Source organism: Vipera ursinii (genome assembly GCF_947247035.1).
Source record: "Vipera ursinii genome assembly, chromosome: Z".
NCBI lineage: Eukaryota > Metazoa > Chordata > Lepidosauria > Squamata > Viperidae > Vipera > Vipera ursinii.
The window spans coordinates 76,928,009-76,953,221 of NC_139517.1; the positions used below are offsets into that span (position 1 = coordinate 76,928,009).

Below are 25,213 nucleotides of genomic sequence, written 5' to 3' on the forward strand. Positions count from 1 at the left end.
TTTTTTCTCTCATTTCCTTATGATTTCAATTATGTCCCAGGGTCGCATCTTCCGAGATATCACATTACCTGAAGTAAGCCCAGCAGAAAGATCTGCTTTGTACATAGCAATAATAGAAACTCTTGCAAAGCTGCACTCCTTCAATGTTAGTTCATTGGGCCTCCAGGACTATGGACAAGGAGCAGGTTATTGTAAGAGGCAGGTAAATATTTCAGAAAAAACCCCTCATTCTGTGTATTCTTATGATTTTCTTAATGGAAAATAAATAATCAGAAAGTACAGTCTCTTGCTATGTGTGAAACTTTGTGGTCTTAAATTAGGATATTAGAATTTAAAGGGATGTAAAATATTGAATGATGTTCAGTATCTTGAAGCACCTTATTGACTACTCACAATAATTATATTAGCACAATAGTTGGAAAAACCAGCCCAAAAGGTGAAATGCTAAGGAATCAGTTAGTAATTTTAGTTTGTATGTAAACTGCAGTGGGAAAAGAAAGTAATTTCAGCAGAAAATAGACATAAAAAGGGCAGCAGACCAATAACAGCAATAGAAATAATTTGAAATTGTTTAAAAGAAAGCGTAGTGAATGTGATACTCTAAAGGTTCTTCTCAAAAATCAAGGTCTCTCACCCACTATCAACTTCAGACTAATTTTGATTGTTGTTTGCTTTTAGGTATCAGTTTGGATGAGGCAGTATCAGGCAGCTGCTCATATCAAAATTCCAGCTATGATCGAATTATCTGAATGGTTAATGAGCAATTTACCTGATGATGATCATAATGAAGTTACTTTGGTCCATGGTGACTTTAGAATAGATAACATCATTTTTCACCCAAGAGAGGTATCCTGAAATGATGCAAATAGCATTTTCTTCTATTTCTTTTCGGGTCAGCCTTTTATTGTTATAGAGTATAAATAATAGAATCTTGTAAGTCTGTCAAAATTTCCTTCTACTACATTTTATACTAAACAAAATTAAGGCAGCTTCTTTCTTTCCCAAAACAGAGTAATCTTTTCTGAGCCTCCTCCTCTTCTCTTAATGGTTTGTTCATTCATTCTCAGGACCAAAGTTATATTTCATCACCTCAGACTGCTGGGAATGTAGTTAAGCAACTTTGTGGGTGTTTGAAGTAAGATTTAAGTTCACCTTGCATAAGCAACAAATTATGCAAACCTGAAGAATAAATTATCGTATTGATTTTGTCATAACTCAATATCTGAAATAATATATGCTTGAAGAACAGTATTCTAATGAAATTACATACACATTCAGAGACATCTATTAATTCCTTGGCAAATCAGCATATCATATAGGATAAAATTCATTTTCCAGTCAATAGTACATTTGTATTTTGCACTATTTATTCTATTGGAACTATTTTAAAGCAAATTCCAATAATACTTCTAAAGTAATGTGTAGTCCTAATGCATTTTAAAATCCTGTTGATAGAAATATGAAATGAAATATGTATTGCATTTACCCCTATGATTTCAATTCTTATCCTTTATTTAGTACTAGATCACTAGTGAAGTCAGGATTAGTTTCCAAGAAGTTTAACATATCTGCTTTGATCCTTAACTTTGAAGTGGCTAAAAGGGCCAAAAGATTTTAGGTCTAACCCTGCTTGCCTGCCTCCACCAGTATTCATCATCATATTATTTATTGGACATACTCTGCAGCTGTTGGAAGCTAAAAACAACTGTAAAAATGTAGTGCAGACTCAGTAAAAATAAAAAAAATGAATCCAATTATTTGACAATAGCAGTAAACCATAACATTTTCTGGTATATGATGCTTGCTGGTCATTGCCAAGTTAGATGCTAATTTGTCCATCTATAAAACAGGATTAGAGTCTACTATCCTTCTTGCATGCTTTTGAAAAATAACTACATGAAATGTTCCTGTTAAAAATTAGAAACACTTGGAATACTTTATTTATAAGCTTTTTCTCTCCAATTTGATTTTAAATATTTTGTGTGTGTGTGTTGATTGGTATCACATTCATGTGTTGCTAACAAACACACCATTTTTATATCATCACATTGTGAAGTCCTAACATCCTTGAGTTTATTATGCATAATATTTGTTCTACATAAACATGGAAGAAAATAAGATCTGTTTTTTAAACAAGGCTTGTAGGAGATACAGATTTTGTGGAAGACCAAGGCTTGACTATAGATCCAAAGCACAATAATATATAGTACTATATAATATCACTTTATTAGGATCAGCTGGGAAACAAAAGACTGAGATTCCACTCCTCCAGATTTCTGTACTGGGCTATTTATAACTGTTCATAATTGTTGTAAGAAGAGTAAGAACAATTCTTGTGTATTCCAAATAATCTTATCTTGCCATTTCTTGACATGACTGCAACTGAGCTCAAAATTTCTGTTGCTAAGTGAGACACATATTAAGTGAGTTTTACCCCATTTTATCATCTTTCCTGCCACAATTATTAAGTGAATCACTGCAGTTGTTAAGTTAGTAACATGGTTTTTAAGTGAATCTGACTTCCCCATTGATTTTGCATGTCAGAAAGTTACAAAAGGTGATCACATGACCCCAGGACAGTGCAACTCTCATAAATATGAGTCAGTTTCCAAGCATCTGAATTTTGATCACATGATCATGGGGATGTTGTAAGTGTGAAAAACAGTCATCACTTTTTTCAGCGCTGTTGTAACTGAATGGTCACTAAATCAACTATTGTAAGTTAAGGACAATATTTGACTAGTATGATTAAAACACTGGAATATATCTTCTTTTAATTAGAAGGTGAGAGGAGGTCATATATCTATATAGCTTCTTTTTATAGTTGAAAATACTTTGTTGGGAAACATTACAGAAGCATCTTTGTTTTCATGGCCAGGTGTGAATTCACAGACCTTTCCTAAAGGTTATGATGAGTTTAGAGAAATGGCAAGATAAGATTATTTGGAATACACAAGAATTGTTCTTACTCTTCTTACAACAATTATGAACAGTTATAAATAGCCCAGTACAGAAATCTGGAGGAGTGGAATCTCAGTCTTTTGTTTCCCAGCTGATCCTAATAAAGTGATATTATATAGTACTATATATTATTGTGCTTTGGATCTATAGTCAAGCCTTGGTCTTCCACAAAACTGGATCCAGAGGACAATGGCTTAGCTATCTTGAATATATTCCTCCTTTGCTATAGATTCCTATCTTTTCTACTCTTTCTTCCAAAATCAGTGATGCTTCAAATGTACATAAATGCATGAACTTCTATAATCAGACTTAGCTACTAAAGAATTCAGCTAATGAAGATTTGTTTGTGTGTGCTGTGCTTTAATTCATTCCTTATCAGGACACTATTTGGTAAAGGGCTGGCTCTGAGAGGGCATAGTTGGTTATTTTTCGTTCAGCAAAATCAGGGTGGTGGGATAGGGGAGGTTGATGTAAAAATCTGTAAGATCACAACTGTGGCATTGCCATCCAAGCCCTCCTCTATTGTACATGAATCACCTTCCTCAGTTTGGTGGCAAGAAGCCGGACTTCTGAAATCTAATGCAAAGGTAACTCTTTCCATTTTGTTTTGCCAACTAGATTATCTGTAGTCACACAGTAGCATCCGTGTTAATATTCTCAAAAGTCATAGCCTATGGTTCCATGTGCGTAATATGCACTGAATTCATATTATCAGGAGCCTTGGTGATACAGTGGTTAGAATTGCAGTAATTGCTAATTCTGTCCACAGCCTAGAGTTCAATCCTGATCTGCTCAAGGTTCACTCTGCCTTCCATTTTCCAAGGTTGAGAAAATGAGAATCCAGATTGTTGAGGGCCATATGCTGACATTATAAATCACTCAAAGAATGCTGTAAAGCACTATGGAACAGTATATAAATGTAAAGGCTATTTGCTATTGCTATTGCAATTATTGTGCAATTATCCACAGTTTTGTTCTTTTCAAGTTTTTCTTTCTGTCTTGGTTTCTAGGCCCGTGTCATAGCAGTATTGGATTGGGAACTTTCAACTTTAGGCCACCCTCTGGCAGACTTGGCTTATACTCTTGCTTTTTGTTTTTGGCCCAGGACCCTCAAACCTATAAAAATGCTTAATTTACGGGATGTAAATAACATTGGAGGTATGTGCTTGTTTTTCTACTCAGCTGTTTTCTTTTTTTAAAAAAATAGCACTAATTTTTTAAAATATAAAATGTGGAAAAAAACATAGTGATGGGTTATTGTTACTCCAACAATCCATTTTTGCATCTCAAATATACTCCATCTGCTCTAGATGTGAGGAAAATAAATTCTTGGAGGAGTGGAATGTGCTAGTAAAATAGAAACAGAGGGAATGTGTGCTAACTGTGTAGAGAGAGTTTCCTCCTTTAAATTTCTGGGAGTCTACCTCTGTGAAGATCTGACCTGGAAAGTTAACACAACTCAGGTGGCTAGAAAGGCTCAACAGAGGCTTCACTTTCTTAGGATCTTGCGGAAGAACAGGGTAGAACAACAGCTAATGACCCTCTTTTACCGGTCTACTATAGAGAGCGTCCTCTCGTATGGTATTGCAGTTTGGTATGCTGGTCTGACAGCCGCGGATAGGAAAGTATTACAGAGGGTAGTGAGCACAGCACAAGACATTGTGGGCTGTTCCCTGACACCACTGGATGACATCGCCAGGGCTCGTTGCCTTGGAAGAGTGAGGAAGATTCTCAGGGATGACTCACACCCTGGACGGTATCTCTTTACTCTCCTACCATCCGGTAGGAGATATAGGAATATAGCCAGCCGTACCAACTGGCTGAAGAACAGCTTTTATCCGTGGGCTGTTAGGCTTTTGAATGGGACATAATCTTATGCAGAGTTGACTTGGGAGGCCGGTGTGTGGTGTAGTTGGTTCACATGGTGTGGTGGGATGGAGGGTTTGTTGTCACTGTGTGTTGGGGGGGGAGAGCACGGGAGGGGGAGGCTCAGCTAATCTCAATGTACACATGTTGTACTTTGACAATAAAAAAAGGTTTTATTATTTTATTAATTACTGTGTTTAAAAAGTGCCTGCTTTTCAAGATGCTTTATAAAAAATATCTGTGGAAATGTAACTGATATGTTTCTTTCTATTAAGACAATAATTCTTTCTTAAGGATAGTGACAGTAGGAGAGTAGAAAAATACCTTGAAGTTTGCTAATTATGAGTATCTATTTATGTCCTCTATTGCCTATGTATATGCATGACTATATCATTTGTTTCCTTCTTTCCTGAAATGTATAAATACAAGTGCCACCTTTTGTCTGCAGGAGCCTTTCCTATTATTTTCTGGATAGAATTCATCCAGTGCACATTGATAAACAAACAAGCAAACAAATAAACAAATAAATAATACAGTAAGCCTTGATATTGGTTTTTGGATCCTGCATTTGAATCTGCGCAAGTCCTCAAAATAACTGAGGGCTAAGTGGGGTTAGGCATGGTTAGTACTTGGCTAGATCACTATGAAGTTCTAGAGCAGCAGCTAATGTTGAGAAGTCTAAAAATATGCTGAAGAAGACCCCAATGAACTATATTAGACCAAGAAAATGCTTATTGAATGTGAAAATGTCAATTGCTGACCACTGCTCAAAGAGAATTCTATAATTTTGTTGTCTAATATGATATGAAAAAAACAAATACAATATATATGTTTATTTACTACATCTGTGATATATGTGATATAATCTACAAATCATACAGCAAAGCTAAAGTGGACATAAATTAATTTGCTCTTCATAGGAATTCCTTCCCCTGAAGAACTGATCACGATTTATTCTCGCTTCAGGGATACCAGTACTTCTCCACATAATCTTAATTTTTTTCTTGCTCTTTCATATTTCAAATTGGCCTCAATAAGCCAGGTAACATATACATAATCTATCTCTTATCTTTTAATGTTAAATGGAGTGACTGAAACACAATTAATGCTTTTTTGTAAATCCTTTTACTCATAACATTAGCAATAACATTCCAGATTTTATATTTTACTTGAAGTAGAGGAACTGTTTGCGTAATATTAAATATTATGCTGTTCGTGAGTCCCTGCAACCGATATCATTACTGTGCTTCAAATAGACTTTTAGAACGAAGGTGTCAAAATAGGAATCATGAGACTGTAGTTTAATATTCTTCTTGATCACATTGCTCTAAAGATATCTCTGAGACACCTGTCATCTCTCAGCCCAAACTAATTAACAAATTATTTTTGGAAGAAATAAGTAAAAATTTGCTATGGATATGGATAGCATAGCATTTATTGCTTTTCACATGGCATATAATGGTTACAGTAAATGAAAATTACAGTAACTTAAAATTTAATGAATCCTATGTTACATAGCTTTAAGTTCCACAGAAATTTCATAGTTTTTATGCTTTATGCCATTATTTTGTAATTTTATAGCTACTGTGTATATCATAGATATATACCATTGTTAAATTACCTATGATAATCTTGCTGCTCACTTGATGGGTTATATGTTTTTTTAACTTATATTGGTCAAAGATTGATATAAGTATAGATCTTGAATAATAATTAAATATTCCTCTGTCATGTATTATTAAAGTGTTTAACTATTTGTTATTTTATGTATTGAAATTACTTATTCTTTAGGGTATATATGCCCGATATCTCCTGGGTAATTCCTCTGCAGAAAACAGTTTGGAATTCAGCAGTGTAGTGAGACCTCTGGCTGAAGTTGGATTACAGGTAGCCAAAAAGTAAGAATTGATTCTTGAAAGAGTTTTAAAGATTTAACTATGCCTCCTGTGCCTCAAATAGGCCCCACAAAGTTTTCTTTTTTTGATTGCTGTTTGGTGCTGCACTGACTATCTCTATAATAAATTCACAAGAGCAGTATGTATCTGGGGTAGGGATAACAGATTTGAATTGCAGAAACACAGGTAGTATTAAATGGTAGTAGATAACAGTAGTAGCTTTCTGTCTCTTTTCTACAGGTGAAACTCAAAAAATTAGAATATCATGCAAAAGTTCATTTATTTCAGTAATGCAGCTTAAAAGGGGAAACTAATATATGAGATACACTCATTACATGCAAAGCAAGATAGTTCAAGCCGTGATTTGTCATAATTGTGATGATTATGGAGTACAGCTCATGAAAACCCCAAATCCACAATCTCAGAAAATTAGAATATTGTGAAAAGGTGCAATATTCTAGGCTCAAAGTGTCCCACTCTAATCAGCTAATTAAGCCATAACACCTGCAAAGGGTTCCTGAGCCTTTAAATGGTCTCTCAGTCTGGTTCAGTAGGAATCACAATCATGGGGAAGACTGCTGACCTGACAGTTGTGCAGAAAACCATCATTGACACCCTCCATAAGGAGGGAAAGCCTCAAAAGGTAATTGCAAAAGACGTTGGATGTTCCCAAAGTGCTGTATCAAAGCACATTAATAGAAAGTTATGTGGAAGGGAAAAGTGAGGAAGTAAAAGGTGCACAAGCAGCAGGGATGACCGCAGCCTGGAGAGGATTGTCAGGAAAAGGCCATTCAAAAGTGTTGGGGACTTTCACAAGGAGTGGACTGAGGCTGGAGTCAGTGCATCAAGAGCCACCACACACAGACGGATCCTGGACATGGGCTTCAGATTTCATATTCCTCTTGTCAAGCCACTCCTGAACAACAAACAACGTCAGAAGCATCTTACCTGGATTAAAGAAAAACAGACCTGGTCTGTTGCTCAGTGGTCCAAAGTCCTCTTTTCTGATGAGAGCAACTTTTGCATCTCATTTGGAAACCAAGGACCCAGAGTCTGGAGGAAGAATGGAGAGGCACACACTGCAAGATGCTTGAAGTCCAGTGTGAAGTTTCCACAGTCTGTGTTGATTTGGGGAGCCATGTCATCTGCTGGTGCTGGTCCACTCTGCTTCATTAAGTCCAGGGTCAACACAGCCGTCTACCAGGAGATTTTGGAGCACTTCATGCTTCCTTCCGCAGATGAGCTTTATGGGGATGCTGACTTCATTTTCCAGCAGGACTTGGCACCTGCCCACACTGCCAAAAGCACCAAAACCTGGTTCAATGACCGTGGGATTACTGTGCTTGATTGGCCAACTCGTCTGTCTTGAACCCCATAGAGAATCTATGGGGCATTGCCAAGAGAAAGATGAGAGACATGAGACCGAACAATGCAGAAGAGCTGAAGGCTGCTATTGAAGCATCCTGGTCTTCCATAACACCTCAGCAGTGCCACAGGCTGATAGCTTCCATGCCACGCTGCATTGAGGCAGTAATTGCTGCAAAAGGGGCCCAAACCAAGTACTGAGTACATATGCATGCTTATACTTTTCAGAGGTCCGATATTGTTCTATGTACACTCCTTGTTTTATTGATTGCATGTAATATTCTAATTTTCTGAGATTGTGGATTTTGGGTTTTCATGAGCTGTACACCATAATCATCACAATTATGATAAATCACGGCTTCAACTATCTTGCTTTGCATGTAATGAGTCTATCTCATATATTAGTTTCCCCTTTTAAGTTGCATTACTGAAATAAATGTACTTTTACACGATATTCTAATTTTTTGAGTTTCACCTGTATATCTCTAATTTGCAGCCTACATCAGGTAGCCTATTTGAGGTGCAAGTTTGCCCTTTATTTAACATACTTGTAGGACACTTTGATATATCAGTGTATTGATTTATTCGATTTTTATCCTGCCTTTATTATTTTTACAAATAACTCCAGGCAGCCAACATATCTAATACTCCCTCTTGATCATTTGTTGCTTTCTTCTAGAATAACTTTCAGCACTAGCATACCTCCTTGCAATTCTGTAGAATTATTCCAGCAGTCCACAGAGGGGAAGAAAATCCTTCAGAAAGTGAAGGATTTCATGAAAAAGCATGTTTTCCCAGCTGAAAAAGTAAGTTCTACCATGAATAGTTATTAAAGGAGGACCAAATCAACATCATTTTGAGCCTTGCTCAAACTTCCTGGAAGTTTCCTGCCATTTAATTTACCACAATGCCAAGAGTAGCCATGTGATCTATTTTGCAGAGATCAGTCCTCTAACTAAGGCAATGTCAGAGACCAGTACTCTTGTCTTCCTAAGTATATAGGTCCAGCATACAGATAAGGAAACACGAAAATCCTAATTCCAGTTTGAAATCATAACTTGTTTTAACTATGACATCCAAGACCTAGCAGGAGATTAATCGATACTTTCAATTACAGCTTTCAGATGGGGTGGCACAAGAATGATTATTTTTACATTTTATGTATATCCTCTAGGAAATAGTTGAGTATTACGCCAGAAAGAAAAATTCACCAGATATATGGAGAAAACCTAATGTCATGGAGAAACTCAAGGTATTCTTTTTCCCCCTGTCTATAGTATACAGTAAAAAAAAGATCTTGTATGATGCCAATGAGTATTTGTGGAAATATAATTTAAAGCTTAATCTATAGTTTTTATTCTAGTGAGAAAGTTATATCTTACAAAGAGAATGGAATTTATTAGTTTAATCCACAAGAGAGCCTTTTTGGTAAGGTAGTTTGAAGCAGAAGGCTAGAAACCAGAACACCATGAGTCCTAGTCTTGCTTTAGACACAAAACCAGTGCGGTGACCTCTCTCTCAACCCTAGGAAGGAGGCAATGGCAAGCCACTTTAAAAATCTTGCCAAGAAAAACTACAGGGACTGCCAGAAGTCAACACTGACTCAAAGGTAGAACTTAGCTTTATTGCATGTATGCATACATACACGTCAGATAAAATGATAAATTTGTTCTAACGTACTTTAATTCCAGTAATTCATCCTATGCAAATTAGGAAGGTGTGTGTGAATACTGGAGCTGAGTGAATTTCCTTCCTGTCTACCAATAAAAATAGGTTGGAGAACCATAATTCTTGCTGTTACCCGGGGCAGGAGAGCAAGAAAACTGGATGAGCCTATGGCACTAACTCCATTGTTTTTACTGCTCCATCAATGACAGCTTGGGCCTTAGACGATCATATGTCTCTAAGGGTGTTTTCTGATACGAATCTAAATATGAATGAGCATACCCCAGCAAACTACTTACTGTTGTGTCCACACGGTGTTGTCTTCATCTCATTTCCAGTCCACTCCTGAACAGTCCTTTCGTTCTTCCACGTGTAAAATGCTCTGCTTAAATAAGGGACGAATCATGGCAGTTTTAGTTTGTATTCGAATTGATGTGTTTCATTATTGTTTCTGTTGGTGATGCAGTCAGCTTCGGGAAAGAGCACTAAATCACTGATCAAAACCATTGTTAAAATACTTGATAATAATAATAATAATAATAATAATAATAATAATAATAAATAATAATAATAATAATAATAATAATAATAATAATAATAATAATAATAATAATAATAATAATAATAATAATAATAATAATAAAGTTGGAAGGGACCTTGGAGGTCATCTAGTCCAACCCCCTGCTCAGGGAGGAAACCTTATACCATTTCAGGCAAATGGCTGTCCAGTCTCTTCTTAAAAACCTCCAGTGTTGGAGCATTCACCACCTCTGGAGGCAGGTTGTTCCACTGGTTAATTGTTCTAACTGTCAGGAAGTTTCTCCTTAGTTCTAGGTTGCTTCTCTCCTTGACTAGTTTCCATCCGTTGCTTCTTGATAGATGCTTCTTGATAGATGCATTATAATCACGTTGATAGCCCCCTGCAATCCCACTCACACTTTTCAGTTGTTTTTTTGGCTGTTTTTGAAACTTCATTCAGAAGCTTCGAAAAGAATGTTAGCACCATGTGTTGGTGCATCAGGTGTCCCACAGCAGAACTTTTTGTACGGTAATTTTGTGATGTAATTTAACTTGTATATTCACATTTCTGTTAAAAATGTTAGACCTATTGTTGAGTTACTTGATGCATCCATAGTTCTCTTTTCATCAGGAAAAGGCCAAAGCAGAAGGCCTCTGGAACCTTTTCCTGCCAGCGGTTAGTGGTCTTGGTCAGTTGGACTATGCCCTAATAGCAGAAGAGACTGGGAAGTGCTTCTTTGCTCCTGAAGTATTCAATTGTCATGCACCAGGTGGGGGACCATCTTATTGCCTTGTCAGGATTTTTATCACTCTTATATGGTATGGTGGACACAATGGGAAATGCCGTTTCATTGTTTCTTCTGTTTTCCAGACACAGGAAATATGGAGGTTCTACACTTGTATGGGACAGAAGAACAGAAGAAACAATGGCTGGAGCCTCTTTTGGAGGGAAAAATTAATTCTTGCTTTTGCATGACAGGTAATTGTTTCATATTTTAGACATGGAAACATTCATATGTAGCAGAGAGAGAAAACATTCATATGTATGTATTCATTTTTAAATTTTTGGGTTGAATCCAGCATATTAGAAATTTTTCTGTTTCACTAAAATTAATGTAAGAGAATTTAGCCAGGACTAATTTGCTCTATAAATATCAGCAAGGTTATCGTATAATTAATTTACTCTGAATATAGCACTGTATTTCTATAATTTCCAACAATAAAACAGAATTAACTTCCAATTCACTCTAAAATGCACTCTCAGCTTATTATTGTCATGTATTAGATTGGCAGTTTGGCGGGTCAAATCCCGAGTGCCGTGTAACAGAGTGAGCGCCTGTTACTCGTCCCAGCTTCTGCCAACCTAGCAGTTCGAAAGCACGTAAAAATGCAAGTAGAAAAATAGGGACCACTACAGTGGGAAGGTAACAGCGTTCCGTGCGCCTTTGGCATCTAGTCATGCCGGCCACGTGACCACGGAGACGTCCTCGGGCAAACGCTGGCTCTTCGGCTTTGAAACGGAGATGAGCACCGGCCCCTAGAGTCGGAAACGACTAGCACGCATGTGCAGGGGAAGCTTTACCTTTTTATTAGATTGGGGAATTACATTTTTTCTATTTTAACTTCCCTTCCCTCCATCTGTTATATCCAGAGAGTTTTCCAGGTGTAATGCAAAGTACTGGTCACTACTTAAAAAGTGCTGTACAGTTTGGGGCCTTGGTATCTTTAGGCCACCTTTTCCCAACTGTTCCCACCCATCATACTCAGATGATTAGGGAAACTTGTTAAGAGAGACTATTTATCAAGTGGGATGAAAAGAGGAACTCTGTTGACAGACATTCTCTGCCATAGTTCCTTTCCTGAGGAGTATCTTGCCCTTGAAGGAAAGGATTGCACCCACCCTTATAGCCTTCTAGAAGCAATTGGCTCTTCTTTGAAGACCTTCAGGGATTAACTTCAATCAATACAGGTAGTCCTCAACTTATTGCCTGTCATTTAATGACTGTACAGAATAATGATGACTTTGGAATTGATCCTTTATGACTCATAAAGCACTTCAGCCGTCATAAAACATCAGTGCTGCCCTCCATGGTCCACATGACCAGATTTCTAGCTCTTTGCAACCTATTTGCACTTACAACTGGTTGCCAGGTGTCCTGCGACCATGTGATTGTCATTTGCAATTTAATTTAATTTAATTTAATTTAATTTAATTTAATTTAATTTAATTTAATTTAATTTAATTTAATTTAATTTAATTTAATTTAATTTAATTTATTAATTTAATACATTAATTAATTTATTATTTTGCTCATCTTCCTGATAGGGCAGTGGTGGCGAACCTTTTAGAGACCCAAACTGCAACCCAAAATCCACTTATGTATTGCTGGGTGCAGGGTAGGCGTGGCTATGGTGGCCATGGCAGATTGGGTGGGCATGGCCAGGGTGGGCATGGCCAGCTCAATGTTGCTCTGGCGGGTGGGGCAGTGGGCAGGAGGGCATCTTGCTCAGCAGGCAGGGGGACATGGGGGGAGGCTCCTGAGCCCCACAGCTCTTCCAAGGGGGGGAGGAGGAGAGTGGAGAGAGGCTGTGCTGGGATTGGGGCTCCTTGTGCCTTCTGCTACCCATCTGCGCTCTTCTGCCACAGATGCCATGGCTCTGCTTGCCTGGCTGGGTGGGAGTGCGCTCATGCACGGGGATGCACATAGGACTGCTGCCTTGCTTTCTGTGCCGGGACTCGGCTGGACTGGGTGTGGAGCCTCCTCGCAGCTTCTTTCCCCATGGACATTGGGAGTGCTCACCCCATCTACCACTCGTCCTGGGATGGCTGCTGCCCTCCCACACTCTCCAGCACGTAGCCAGCCAGCTGGGCATGCCGGGATGCCTCCCTTCAGGCTCCCTTGGCCTCCCCTCTCCTCCAGGCTGGGGCTGGTCAGATTCCCTCCATAGGCAGCCCTGCACCCGTTCCCCAGCCATCCCCCCTCCTCCATCCTTCTGCTCCTTCTGCAGGTGGACCGCGGCTTACCAAGCCAGGCAGCGCCTTTCCCTGCACACATCCTCAGGCAGAGGAGCTGGGCAGCCGCGATTCTCGCTCCCCTCTGGCCTCCATCCGCCCAAGACCCAAGCTCAGCACACCCGGCTGGCGGATGATGGGCTGGAGAGCGCGGGATGGTGGCAGCGGTAGGTGGGGTGGGCGCTCCTGATGTTTGCAGGGGAAGAAGCGGCAAGGAGCACTCACCCCTCCACGGATTGCCCTGGCAGCGAGGAGCACCAGCCCCGGCATGGATCACCCTGCCACTGCCATTTTTCCTCCCCCCAACACAGATCGCCCTGCTGCCACTTGGCAGAGGTCTTTTCCAACTTCCGGAGCTCGAATCCAGCAGCCTGATCCACTGCTGACCGGGTCGGCCGTGGAGTGGGGGGGCGTGCAAAATCAGTCTTCAGGCTTATCTGGACTTCACCATCCAGCCCAGATCCACCCAGCTCTTGCAGTACTCCGACTCAGTGCAGAGAGAGAGCGAGAGCGCAGGCACATGTGGAGAGGCGGAGGGGAGCAGCCTGGCCCTGGCCCCGCCCCTTCTGGGGCGATGGTGCATGTGCCCACAGGGTCAGCTCTGCGTGCCGCCTGTGGCACGCGTGCCATAGGTTCGCCACCACAGTGATTGGGCAATCCTGGGCAACTTACATAACATAAAAGGATGAATTGAAAAGCAATTAAAATTTAAAACACTAACGTTGAAACTATGCAAAAACTATCTCCTCAGCTGACTTCCATAGATAGTCAATAGGGAAGCCAGCAAGAAAGTGTGAGAGGAGGGGATGTTGGATCTGAGGTCTGCTCCCCCAATGGAATTCCTCTTGCATGCTGGAAGAACAGAGCTCATATCTGGCAAAAATGTAGCAAAGACTGGTATTCTGAGCTTTACAGAATGCTGGCCTTGCCTAGGACTTTCTCCTTCCTTCTGGAAGGCTCCAGAGGAGAAAATACTAGCATTTGCTAATCACATGTGATGGCTATGCTCAGCTATTGAGATTCTGGGCCCAATTATTATAAGTGAAGGACCACCAGTAGTACCAGATTACAGGTGTGGAATTGATATTTTAATTCATAATGATATTGAATTTGTATTGTAATTTATAGGCAAGCTTTGTAATTATCTGGAGTCCAATGAATGGTAGATATAATGGTGGTAGACAAATCTCAACACTCACTCACACATTCTCTTACTCATTTAAAGAGGATAATAAGAAAGGGGGGGGGAACCCCTTCGCTGGAAGTTTGTCTTTGGTATCATTGCCTAGCAACCCTTATTGATGTCTAGAAAAATCTGCACAATGTTTTCTGTTTGCTGGGCTTCAGTTGTGGTAAATTCTGATGTTTGGTCTAGAACCTGATGTTGCATCAAGTGATGCCACCAATATGAAGTGTGACATTCATAGAGATGGAGACAGCTACATAATCAATGGCAAGAAGTGGTGGAGCAGTGGTAAGTAAAACTGTTTCCTAGAACGTGGGATTACAGTAGTGAGTTTTTGTATTAACACACTCCACTCATTAAATGGACTGGTTTCTCTTGCTTTGTTTTACATGTATTTGAACACTTACATAATAGCAATATCAATATCAATAAGACATATACCACTTCACAGTGCCTTACAACTCTCTCTAAGCAGTTTATAGAGTCAGCCTGTTGCCCTCAACAATCTGGGTCCTCATTTTACCAACCTCAGAAGGATAGAAAGCTAAGTCAACCTTGAGCCGGTGAGATTCGAACTGCTGGCAGCTGGCAGTCAGCAGAAGCAGCCTGCAGTACTGCATTCTGACCACTGCACCACCATGGCTCATACTAATTCATTAATTGACTATTTTATTATTTTATTTTATTAGGAATGAACTCTGCTCCTATAGGAACATAGTCAACATCTACCCCCCCCCTCCCTCTTCCTTATCATTCCGTGGGTCCAGATCTATCATCCACTTCACCACATGGTGTTCTATAAATGGCGGCAGAGCATTTGTGCCTCAAGTGCCCCATATGTGTAATAATACCTTTTTCTTAAGGTAATGAAATTACAGAAGTATTGAGAGCTGCTTTTGTAAATAACCACAACAGCAAAGCATTGAGTAGTATTCCGGTGCTAATGATATACTGTATTATTAGGGGAAATTTGAGAAAATATATTCCTATCCAAATTTACCAGGTGGATATTAGAATATCATTCTCTGATGTTAACAAGCCATCAGTGTGGTGGACCTGTGAGAACAATCCACATTAAATTGATTGAAACTCCTGAATACATAGTGTTGTACTATGACTTCAGGTATCTTTATGTAGGAACTTTGAGTAAATTAAAAAGATCCACATAATGATACACTTCATTAATGCTTACTTATTCTTCATTAGAATTTTAATATATTCTGAAATTCTTTAACATAGGATCGTTATTCTTTAAAAAATATCTCAAGAATACCAATTCTATATTACTGTGATATATTTTTGAAAATTAACAATAATCTTTATTGATTAGCCTGTGGGCTATATCAAGGTGCAGAGTAACGATTGGTCTTCCGGTGGCTCCGCGGCGACGGAGGGAGCCTTCCCGGGCTGCCCGCGGCTCAGCTGTTGTTTTTTCGCCCGAAACAGTGCCGATCAGCTGTTCGGGCGAATCCGAAGCCCCCTCCTCGGGAGAAGAGGAGGGGGCGAGCTCCCAGGTAGGGGTAGAGTTCTCCAGGGCCGCCTGAGCTTATGGCTTGGGCGGCTGAAGGATTGAACTCCCCCGTAGCCTGGGCTGCTCCCAGCTGGCCGTCGCCTCTGCTCCTGACTTCTTGGAGCAGAGCCAGCCGTCTGCGACCACCCCTGCCTGAAGGAATGACTATGATTTAAAGGAGCAGGCAGAGCGATACAAGAGGAAATGGTAAAGAGGATTACTATGTTTTACTCTCCAGCTTGATGGACTTTTTTGGATTACAAATCTGAAGTGAAAGTGCGTCATATTTGGTAAAAGATGGCGGCTAAACCACCCCCTAAAACTCTTCGGAGTGCTGGAACTTCTCCCGTGCAACAATCATTATTGCAGGCGCTGCATCCTCCTGATGTATTGACATCAAAGGACTTACAAGATTCTCTTGAAAAACATACCCAGGTAATTTTGGAATCAATTAATATTAGATTTGCACAGATGGAGGAGAAATTGGAGAAATTGGAGGAGAGAATGGAGGAGAGGATGGAACAGAAGCTCAAAGCGATGAGGGTAGACATCTTGACTTCAGTGTTTAAAGTGGCTCGGTGTGTGGAAGAATTGGAGGAAAAGCTAGAAGACTTGACTCAAAAGAATGCTATATTAGAAGCAAAAGTATTGGAGAATGAAAATAAAATGGAAAGGGAACTGTGTCTTGCTCAATATTTCCAGATGCAGTTTGCCATTAGAATTAGAGGCTTAAAGGAGAATACTAAGGAAGATCTAAAGCAGCTGGTTTCTGAGGCTTTTGAAATAGTGTTGAAACAGCCAGCATCTGAAATAAAAGGAGGCATGGACAAAGTGTTTCGTGTGAATTCATGGATTGCCAGACAGAGAAAGTTGCCTAGAGATGTGGTGGTATATTTTGCAAAAAGGGAAACTAGAGATGAAGTTATACAAGCTGCTTATGATACTAAAGTTATGATTGCTAATCAAGAAGTTTTGGTCTTAAAAGAAATTCCTCCAAAGATTCTAAGGAGAAGGAAGGATTTTACATTTCTTGTGCAAGAGCTCAAGCAGCGAGATATAAGGTTCAGATGGGAGATCCCAGTGGGGTTGATGGTGACGCACGAAGGTAAAAAGTACCGTTTGGTTACTGTGATGCAAGCGCGTGATTTCTTCAATAATGTTTTAAATGCAACGCCATTAACACTTTTGGAAGCTGGAAAGGGATCTGGAGAAGGAGTGCATCAAGAGGCTGAAGATGGTCAGATAGAAGACAACGGTGTTGGAGGAGATCAAGATACAACCTCGTCGGATGAATCTATAAAACAGAGGGTGACGCGTGCTGCTGCAAAACGATCTAAGAAGAGAAAGTAGCAGGAATTGCAGAAGTCTATGGAACTTTCACGATATAGTCAAGTAGTCATGTAGGGGAGGGGGGAAAAGATTTGGGTGTAGACGCAATATATTTTTATATTTGGTGGTTCTGTGGAAAGGGTGAGCTTTTTTGGATTGTGGTACTGGAAGAGGAACGGCCGATTACAGAAGAGTTGACTTTAAAGTTTTTTGATTTGGGATCCTTGGTTAATTTGGAAAATTATTTGTAAGAATGTTATATCATGGAATGGATAAAATGGATGGAGTTTATTTAGGATAAGTATAGGGTTGAGAAGGGGTTTTTTTCTTCTTTTTCCTTTTTTTTTTGTTGTCTTTAATATATATTTAATATTATTAAGGTTTGTTCCATTCTATATAAGCTAGAGAGTGTCCTTTTCTTATTCTAGTTTTTTTTATACATATATTTAATATTGTTAAGGTTTGTTTTATCCTATATAAGCTAGAGAGTGATGGATTTTAGAATTTATAGTTGTTAGTATATGGTTGCTTAGGTTTGCTTTTTATATATATATATATACCTTGTATTCAGCTCTGGGAAGTAGGGGGGGGGAGGGGGGAGGTAGGGGGGGGGGAGGAGGGAGGGGGGAGGAGGGGAGGTAGGGGGGGAGGAGGGAGGGGGAAGGGGGTTTTTTTAAAGGAAAATTGTATTTTAAAACTATTCAATAAAAAAAAAGGTGCAGAGTAACAAACACACGTTATACTAAAAATGCAATAAAAACAATTTAGAATGGAATTAGTTGAAATATAATTTAGGATAAAATAGAAATAAAATACAATTTGAAATGAAATTGGGATAAAATACATTTTTAAAATGAAATTAGAATCAAATACGTCAATTTAAGATGTAGACAGATAAAATATGATAAAATTATATTTCACTATCACCCTTACAATCTACCCCAATCAGTCTCACATATGCTGAACTCAGCCGAACCATTTTGCTCAGGTATTATGCTGTGTTAAATGTAATTTTCAAATTCTGGTTGCACATAAGGTAAGTTATTTTGATATGGGGGTCCCAATGGGTCATTCATTTAGTGTATAGGCCAAGGTACCTGTCTCTCACCCTCTTATACAGGCAGCAGTGAAATAGGATGTGAGCCAGGTCCTTGACTTCTGCCGCTCTGGAGATGCAGAGATGTTCATTATAGGGTATAGAGTGGAATCTCCCATATCTGTCCATTGTGTCAAGCTGTTCAAATCTTGCTCGCATGAATATTTCCCTAAGATGTTTTGGCAGTTGTAACTTCAAATAACTGCTTGAAAAGTGTGTTTGTATTTGCCCAGCCATTTCAAGTTACCCACCTTAGTAAGGATGGCTATGTCGTTTTGTGCTTCAATATCCTTAATTCTTCAGGCAGCTCTGTTTTTAGAGACAGGAAGGCCACAGCTTCTTACAAAATTTGTCAGTTTAGTGAACCAGGACGTTTGTGATTGTAATTTTATCTGCTCTAGTAGGCATAACTTGGGGAGTCTATCACTCTCCATTTCATTAATTTTATGCCAGTAATTATATGTACTAATTTTGGATAGAGCATGAATTGTATGAATTCCCAGTTCAGCTCTAACTGCTGCAGCAGATGTTCTTGGATCTCTGCCCAACATACATCTCAGGTGCTGGGATTGTGTTTGTTCTAGTGTTGTAATTGGGTGTATACCCCAAACCTCTGCTCCATACAAAAGCATAGGAGTAACCTTAGCATTATATACTCTGATTAATGGAACAAGGGACCCTCGATAACTATGATTCTTTAATTTAAGCAGTAGATTCAAATGAGCCTTTGCTCTAGGTGTGCTCCATTGATGATGGGAAGCCCAAGATCCAATCTTGGAAAACGTTATGCCTAAGTATACAAAGGCATTAACCTGTTCAATTGGTTCACCTCTAATTGCCATCTATGTCTCTCATGATGTTTTCGAAACACCACAATTTTTTATTTAGTTTTACTGATGGTTAGGGAGTTGTCCTGGCAATAGGAGTTAAACCTTCTTAATAGCCTATGCAATCCTACTTGTAAATACGATAATAGGATCATATCACCGGCAGAGAGCAAGCTATTACAGTATGTATTTAGGATCATCGGCATATGTACCATGGGATCCTTCATTAACCCTGACAGTCATTAATGTATAGATTAAATAATAATGGGGCTAGGATATACCCTTGTCTTACCCCTTTGTGTGAATTCTGTTAGTCGGGGCGCCATTAACCCCATACCGCATCTTCAAACAGGTACTAGTGTAAAGGGCTTTAATCAAAGATAGCATTCTAGGTTCAATTTTAAGAGATGTAAATTTACTCCATAGTTTTTCTCTGTTTACAGTATCAAATGCTGCTGTAAGATCTATAAAAGCAGCAAACTCTTTTTCAGGCGCTGGCATTCAGGATCAAACCAACGGGGTCTACCCACTCAGGCTCTTTTTGTAGCAGGTTTAGTTGTTAGGTGTTTCTTCAGGGAGTTACAGAGATTAGAGAATGCGTTAAAGACTGACACCCAGTCAGTAGTAGATGACTGGATTGTCATCCAGTCGTAGCATTCTCTGCTTTAAGGCAGTCTGATATTGCCTTAGTGTCAACTTTGGCCAAAGTTATCCTTTTGTTTTGGGTCACCCCTACCCTTTTGCTGAGCCATCTATCAGCCATTTTATATGGTCTCAACTCTGAGCAGCCTCACAATATCGCACTTACAGGCTGATGATCACTATTGTCATTAAAGTGTATGTGACCTCCGAGAAGAGGTTGGCTTTGTCTCTAGTCACACAAAAAAGATCCAGTACACTACTTGAATGAGCTGAGTGGTATGTGTAAGGATAGGTATAATTCTTATCCTTACCTCCCAGAATTAGGAGATTAACCTTAAAAATTAAGGTGACTAAGAGCAGGCCAGCAGTGCTACTTTTCCAGTCTCTCAAGAGCCACTGAGGATGGTTATCAAAAAACTCCCCTGGGACTCCCTTCTTCTGGGCTAACTTATACAAAGAGGGACCCAACCTAGCATTAAAATCTCCTAGTAGAATCACTATGGACTGAGGGTACAATATATATATATATATATATATATATATCGTCTAGAATAACTTCCAGACCCATCCAGTATTTGGAGTTATAATACCAGGATGTGTTTGGAGAGTGATACACATTTACTAGTATTAACTCGAACTCTTTATATCCAAATGTAACAGCTAGAAAATACGAATACTTGTCTTCGTTGTATAGTTTCTCCCCCTGCCATTGCAATTCTTGCTTTATAAGAATGCCAGAGGATCTCCCTTTGTTTTTTGGGCTGGGGAAGTCCATCCCTGGAAGCCTGGCAGTTGTACTGGTTCATCCATTTTGGTTAACCAGGTTTCCTGAAAAGCTATTACATCAGATCTAGACAGGAAATTCATTAGTCCACTGTCAACCATTCCTTTCCAGCTGGCCACATTCCAGGTCAGCCTCTGTATGGGATTCCCAGGGGCAAAGTGGTCTGGCTTGGTTGATTGGCTAGGTGGTAGAAATGCCAGATGTCAACTTGACGTTGGAGCTGGGTCGATATCACTATGCTTCCCATATAAACACAGTTATTGTGAGGTTCGATATTTTTCCTCGTAAGTTGCAGAGCTTTTTGTTGCTCCTCTCTATCCTGGCTGTCAGTATGCCTCTGCTTCTGCTCCAAGACTGGCACCTCTCCAGTCTTAGATCCAAAAGATTGTGGGAGATATAATGTAAATGTATGGGAAATTTCTACATAATTAATATTTACAATTAAAGCTTGTTCCCAAGGTTCAAAGCTCCCTATTATTATCTATTTCCCAATTGTTCAGAAGTGATTGCCTAATTTAAATTTTAATATAGCCCTATGAAACATATGACTAGAAAATAAAAATCTTAACTAAATTTAATGCTAATTTAAAGGAATAAAATCGTATTTTAATTTTATTCTGATCCCACCAATCATATTTTAGGATGCAATCCCAGGATGCCATCTGGTCCAGAAAATAGCTTAATTCAACTAAAGAAATCTTTGTTTGTTTATGTCTGTCTGTCTGTCTGTCTGTCTGTCTGTCTGTCTGTCTATCTATCTATCTATCTATCTATCTATCTATCTATCTATCTATCTATCATCCATCCATCCATCCATCTATCTATCATCTCTATCATCTATCTATCTATCTATCTATCATCTATCTATCTATCTATCTATATCTATCTATCTATCTATCTATCTATCTATCTATCTATCTATCTATCTATCTATCTATCTATCTATCTATCATCTATCTCTCATTGTTAAGGTGAGAAGTTTGCTAATCTCTGCCAAAATGACCAGTAGGAAATATTTTTCTTTCTTCCAAGTACTTGTAATCTTAGTTAGGAATTACATTTTAATTTAATAACTAATAATAATCAATTTAATAATTAAAGCGTTTCTTTTAGCAGCCGGAGGTGAAATTTTGATTCCTGCCTCTGGAATGTTATTTTTTGTTTTCTGACTTTGATTTTGTTTTCCTTCCAATTCATTCTGCTTCTCATGCACAAATATCTTTGCACTCTTCATTTTAATAATAATTGTGCTGGAAATCAGTTGCTGCATTGGAGCCAGGAGGTAATTCAGATTTAAAATGGACAGGCAAATATTCTTTGAAAAAAAGGAAAGCTTGGCAATCTGTAGGGCTGGAGTGGGCAACTTTTACCCACTGAATTTAACAGGAATAATATTGGTGTGAGTCTTGTTCCAATGGCTAATGGAAATGAAGCATTGATGAATGGAGTAACATGAGTCATTCCATTTTTTTCTTCCAACAACCCCCCTTTCCTCTACTGTCTTTAGTTTTCTTTCTTTCTCTTTCTTCTATAAGGAAAGGGGTGAATCGTTCTTATTATTGCTCCAAATGGAAAACTTCCTGAAATTAGATTCAGATATGCATAGGGTTTGGCCTGAAACCAGGTACAGATATAGGACTGCAGCTACCTAGCCTTGCTATAGAATGAACACTTTGAATGTAGGTGTCTGTTTTGTATATTCTCACAGCCAACTTGATTGATTGCAAGTTTATACTCAAGAAAGCTAGCTCCCAACTGAATGTACACAAAAAGTATTACTCAAATTTGTCTTTTTAGTGTATATTTTGCTTCATCTATATTAATAACACAGTCCAAAACCATTAGAAAAGCTAGTAACGTCGGCTGTTTGTGGATCAGGGATGATCAGTTAAATCTTCTGGATTTCTGCCTTAGTGCAAACAAGATCTTATACTATCATAAAGCCAGTAGTATTTGGCTAGTAGTATTTGTCATATTTGGAAGTGGTTCTCCAGGTTTTCACACGAGGAATGTAATTTTTATCTGATGCTCTTAAATCAAAAGTTGCATATTTACTAGAAAGTAAGATCAATTGATGAATGTCACTGTATTTCTTTCTCTGAAAAGTAGATTCTTAACCCAATGATAAAGCTTTCAACCAAGAAATTATTTTTGTGTTCATTTTTCAGGAGCTGGAAATCCCAATTGCAAGTTTGCTATTGTAATGGGCAAAGATAAAGATACTTCTGCATCCAGGTAAGAAGAAATGGTCTATTTGTATTTGAAATAAGTATGGAAAAAGAAAACAACACTCATTTTTTGTATAATATACTGTCGAGCAATTTTCTACAACACTCTTACCCAGCCACTAAGATACTGTCAATAACTTCTAGGTTGCTGCTCTATTAAAGGAGAATATTTGTAGCTCAAGGCTGACATGAAGGGTCCTTGGTGCTCTCTGAGCTTTCTTGTTTTCTTGCAGACCTTTCAATACCTAAAATAGGTAACGTTATCAGTGCTAGTAAGGAGTGCAGTTTGCTGCCAGTTTATACTGAGCACTGATAATGTTACCTAGTCTGGGTAATGAAATATCTGCAAGAAAACAAGCAAGCTCAGAGAGCACCAAGGACCACAGCTATCTATGCATGTAGGAAAAGTAATAATAAATGTTTAGAAATTAATATTGCTCCAGAATGTCTTATGTTACTGTCATATTCAGTATTCAGTATCACTTATTATTATTTTTTCAATTAGATATAAACAGCATAGTATGATTATTGTACCAATGGATACACCTGGAGTGAAACTTATAAGGCCTCTTTCAGTCTTTGGGTACTTTGGTAAGTGGAGTTGTCAGTCACTTGTACTTTGAGTGCTTAAAGTTGAGTCTGAATATTTGTCAGATTTCTGAGCTGTAGGAAGAAAATGGGGCTGGGTGGGGGGGGGTATAAAGGCCTCTATGTATGCATGGAATTGTATTTGTACCATCTATATTGGAAAAATAAAGCTGAGCTGCAATGAGCAAAAATATATAGGATGCAGTGGGTTTCCTGAAGTTCTGAAGGAAGTCTGTTGTAAGGTTAATGCAGTGGATTTTTTAACTTTACGCGGAGTTTGAAGAGAGGGAACATGGCTATTAACAAGATGATCTTTAAAAAAAGGAAAGGTGGCAGCCATGATGGTGTAAACAAATATGCTTTTTAAAAAGTGTTGCATATACTGATTTCAGGTAGGTAGGCTGGTTGACTTTAAACCGTGCAGAAATACTACATTTCTCAAATGCTGCATGCATTTGATGGGCTCGCTATTATTTCTGTTTCAGTTCTCCAAAGAGAGAATGACTTTAACTCTTAGTTATTGTATTAGATCTTTTTTCTAAATAACACTGCTGGCAGTCTTTCTCAACTGATACTTGATTGTCTTCATTATTTTATAGATTATTTTAATGGTGGACATTTTGAAATACATTTTAATGATGTTCGAGTCCCTGCCACCCATCTGATATTGGGTGAGTCTTGAATTTCCTCTTCTTCTGATGGTTACTGGATCGTCAAGAAACCTGAATTACTTTTGCTGGGAGGAACCAACTTTGCTATGCCTTTTTGAACTTTACCCAATTGCACGATACATGGGGCGGGCCAATTCAGTGTAGTGGTTAAGAGATCAGGCTATAAACTGGGAGACCAGGAGTTCTAATCCACCTTAGGCACAAAGACAGCTGGTTGATCTTGAGCCAGTCACTCTCTTCTGTCCTAGGAAGAAAGCAATGGCAACCACTTCTGAAAAACCTTGTCAAGAAAAGTGTCCATACTTTTCTGTTCCTAGAAAATTGTTATCAATTAGAACTTTTGCATTCCAAGGCAGCAAATTATTTCACACAAAGGGAAAAGAAGAAAAGGCCCTTTTCTTTTTGTAACACAGGAGAGGGAAGAGGATTTGAAATAGCTCAAGGACGACTTGGACCGGGCCGTATTCACCACTGTATGAGATCCATTGGAGCAGGTGAAACTGCTCTCCGGATCCTGTGTGAACGATCAGCCCAGAGGGTCACATTTGGAAAGAAACTCTATCATCATGTGAGTTCACAACCTAATTCTATAGTCTTGTATATAAAAGAGCCTTGGTGGAGCAGTGGGCTAATGCCTCCTTAAGCAACACCAGCTGCCTGCAATTAGTGCAGGTTCGCATCCCACCAGGCTCAAGGTTGACTCAGCCTTCCATCCTTCCGAGGTAGGTAAAATGAGGACCCAGATTGTTGGGGGCAATTAAGCTGACTTTGTAATAATGCCGCTTGGGGGGGGGGAAGCCCTAATAAGCAGGCATATACATAGAATGAAGGCTACTGCTAAGCTTGTAAGCCGCCCTGAGTCTTCGGAGAAGGGCGGGATATAAATGGAATTAAAATTAAAATAAAAAACTTTTTGCAACTTGAAGATGGACATGAAGTTGGGTATAGGGTAGTAAAGTAAGACCACTTTTGTAAATCTGAACAGTGTGTAGTTTTGTATTTAAACTGCATTTTCTAATTTTAATTGGGGTTTTAAGTGTACAGGGTCAATTTAATATTTTTAATTTG

The 25,213-nt window shown here is 38.9% G+C and overlaps 1 protein-coding gene across 1 annotated transcript in view; it reads left to right on the plus strand.

The window, feature by feature from the left end:
• ACAD11 (acyl-CoA dehydrogenase family member 11) overlaps window positions 1-25,213 on the plus strand; it is a 38,799-nt gene that overhangs the window by 11,455 nt on the left and 2,131 nt on the right. Inside the window, exons 4-17 of the mRNA XM_083378669.1 lie at window positions 41-202; window positions 679-846; window positions 3,972-4,119; window positions 5,748-5,869; window positions 6,619-6,725; window positions 8,767-8,893; window positions 9,262-9,339; window positions 10,903-11,041; window positions 11,143-11,250; window positions 14,660-14,758; window positions 22,827-22,893; window positions 23,392-23,477; window positions 24,074-24,145; window positions 24,559-24,713. Of these exons, the coding sequence (XP_083234795.1) occupies window positions 41-202; window positions 679-846; window positions 3,972-4,119; window positions 5,748-5,869; window positions 6,619-6,725; window positions 8,767-8,893; window positions 9,262-9,339; window positions 10,903-11,041; window positions 11,143-11,250; window positions 14,660-14,758; window positions 22,827-22,893; window positions 23,392-23,477; window positions 24,074-24,145; window positions 24,559-24,713 (1,638 nt within the window). The remainder of the gene's footprint in view (window positions 1-40; window positions 203-678; window positions 847-3,971; window positions 4,120-5,747; window positions 5,870-6,618; window positions 6,726-8,766; window positions 8,894-9,261; window positions 9,340-10,902; window positions 11,042-11,142; window positions 11,251-14,659; window positions 14,759-22,826; window positions 22,894-23,391; window positions 23,478-24,073; window positions 24,146-24,558; window positions 24,714-25,213) is intronic.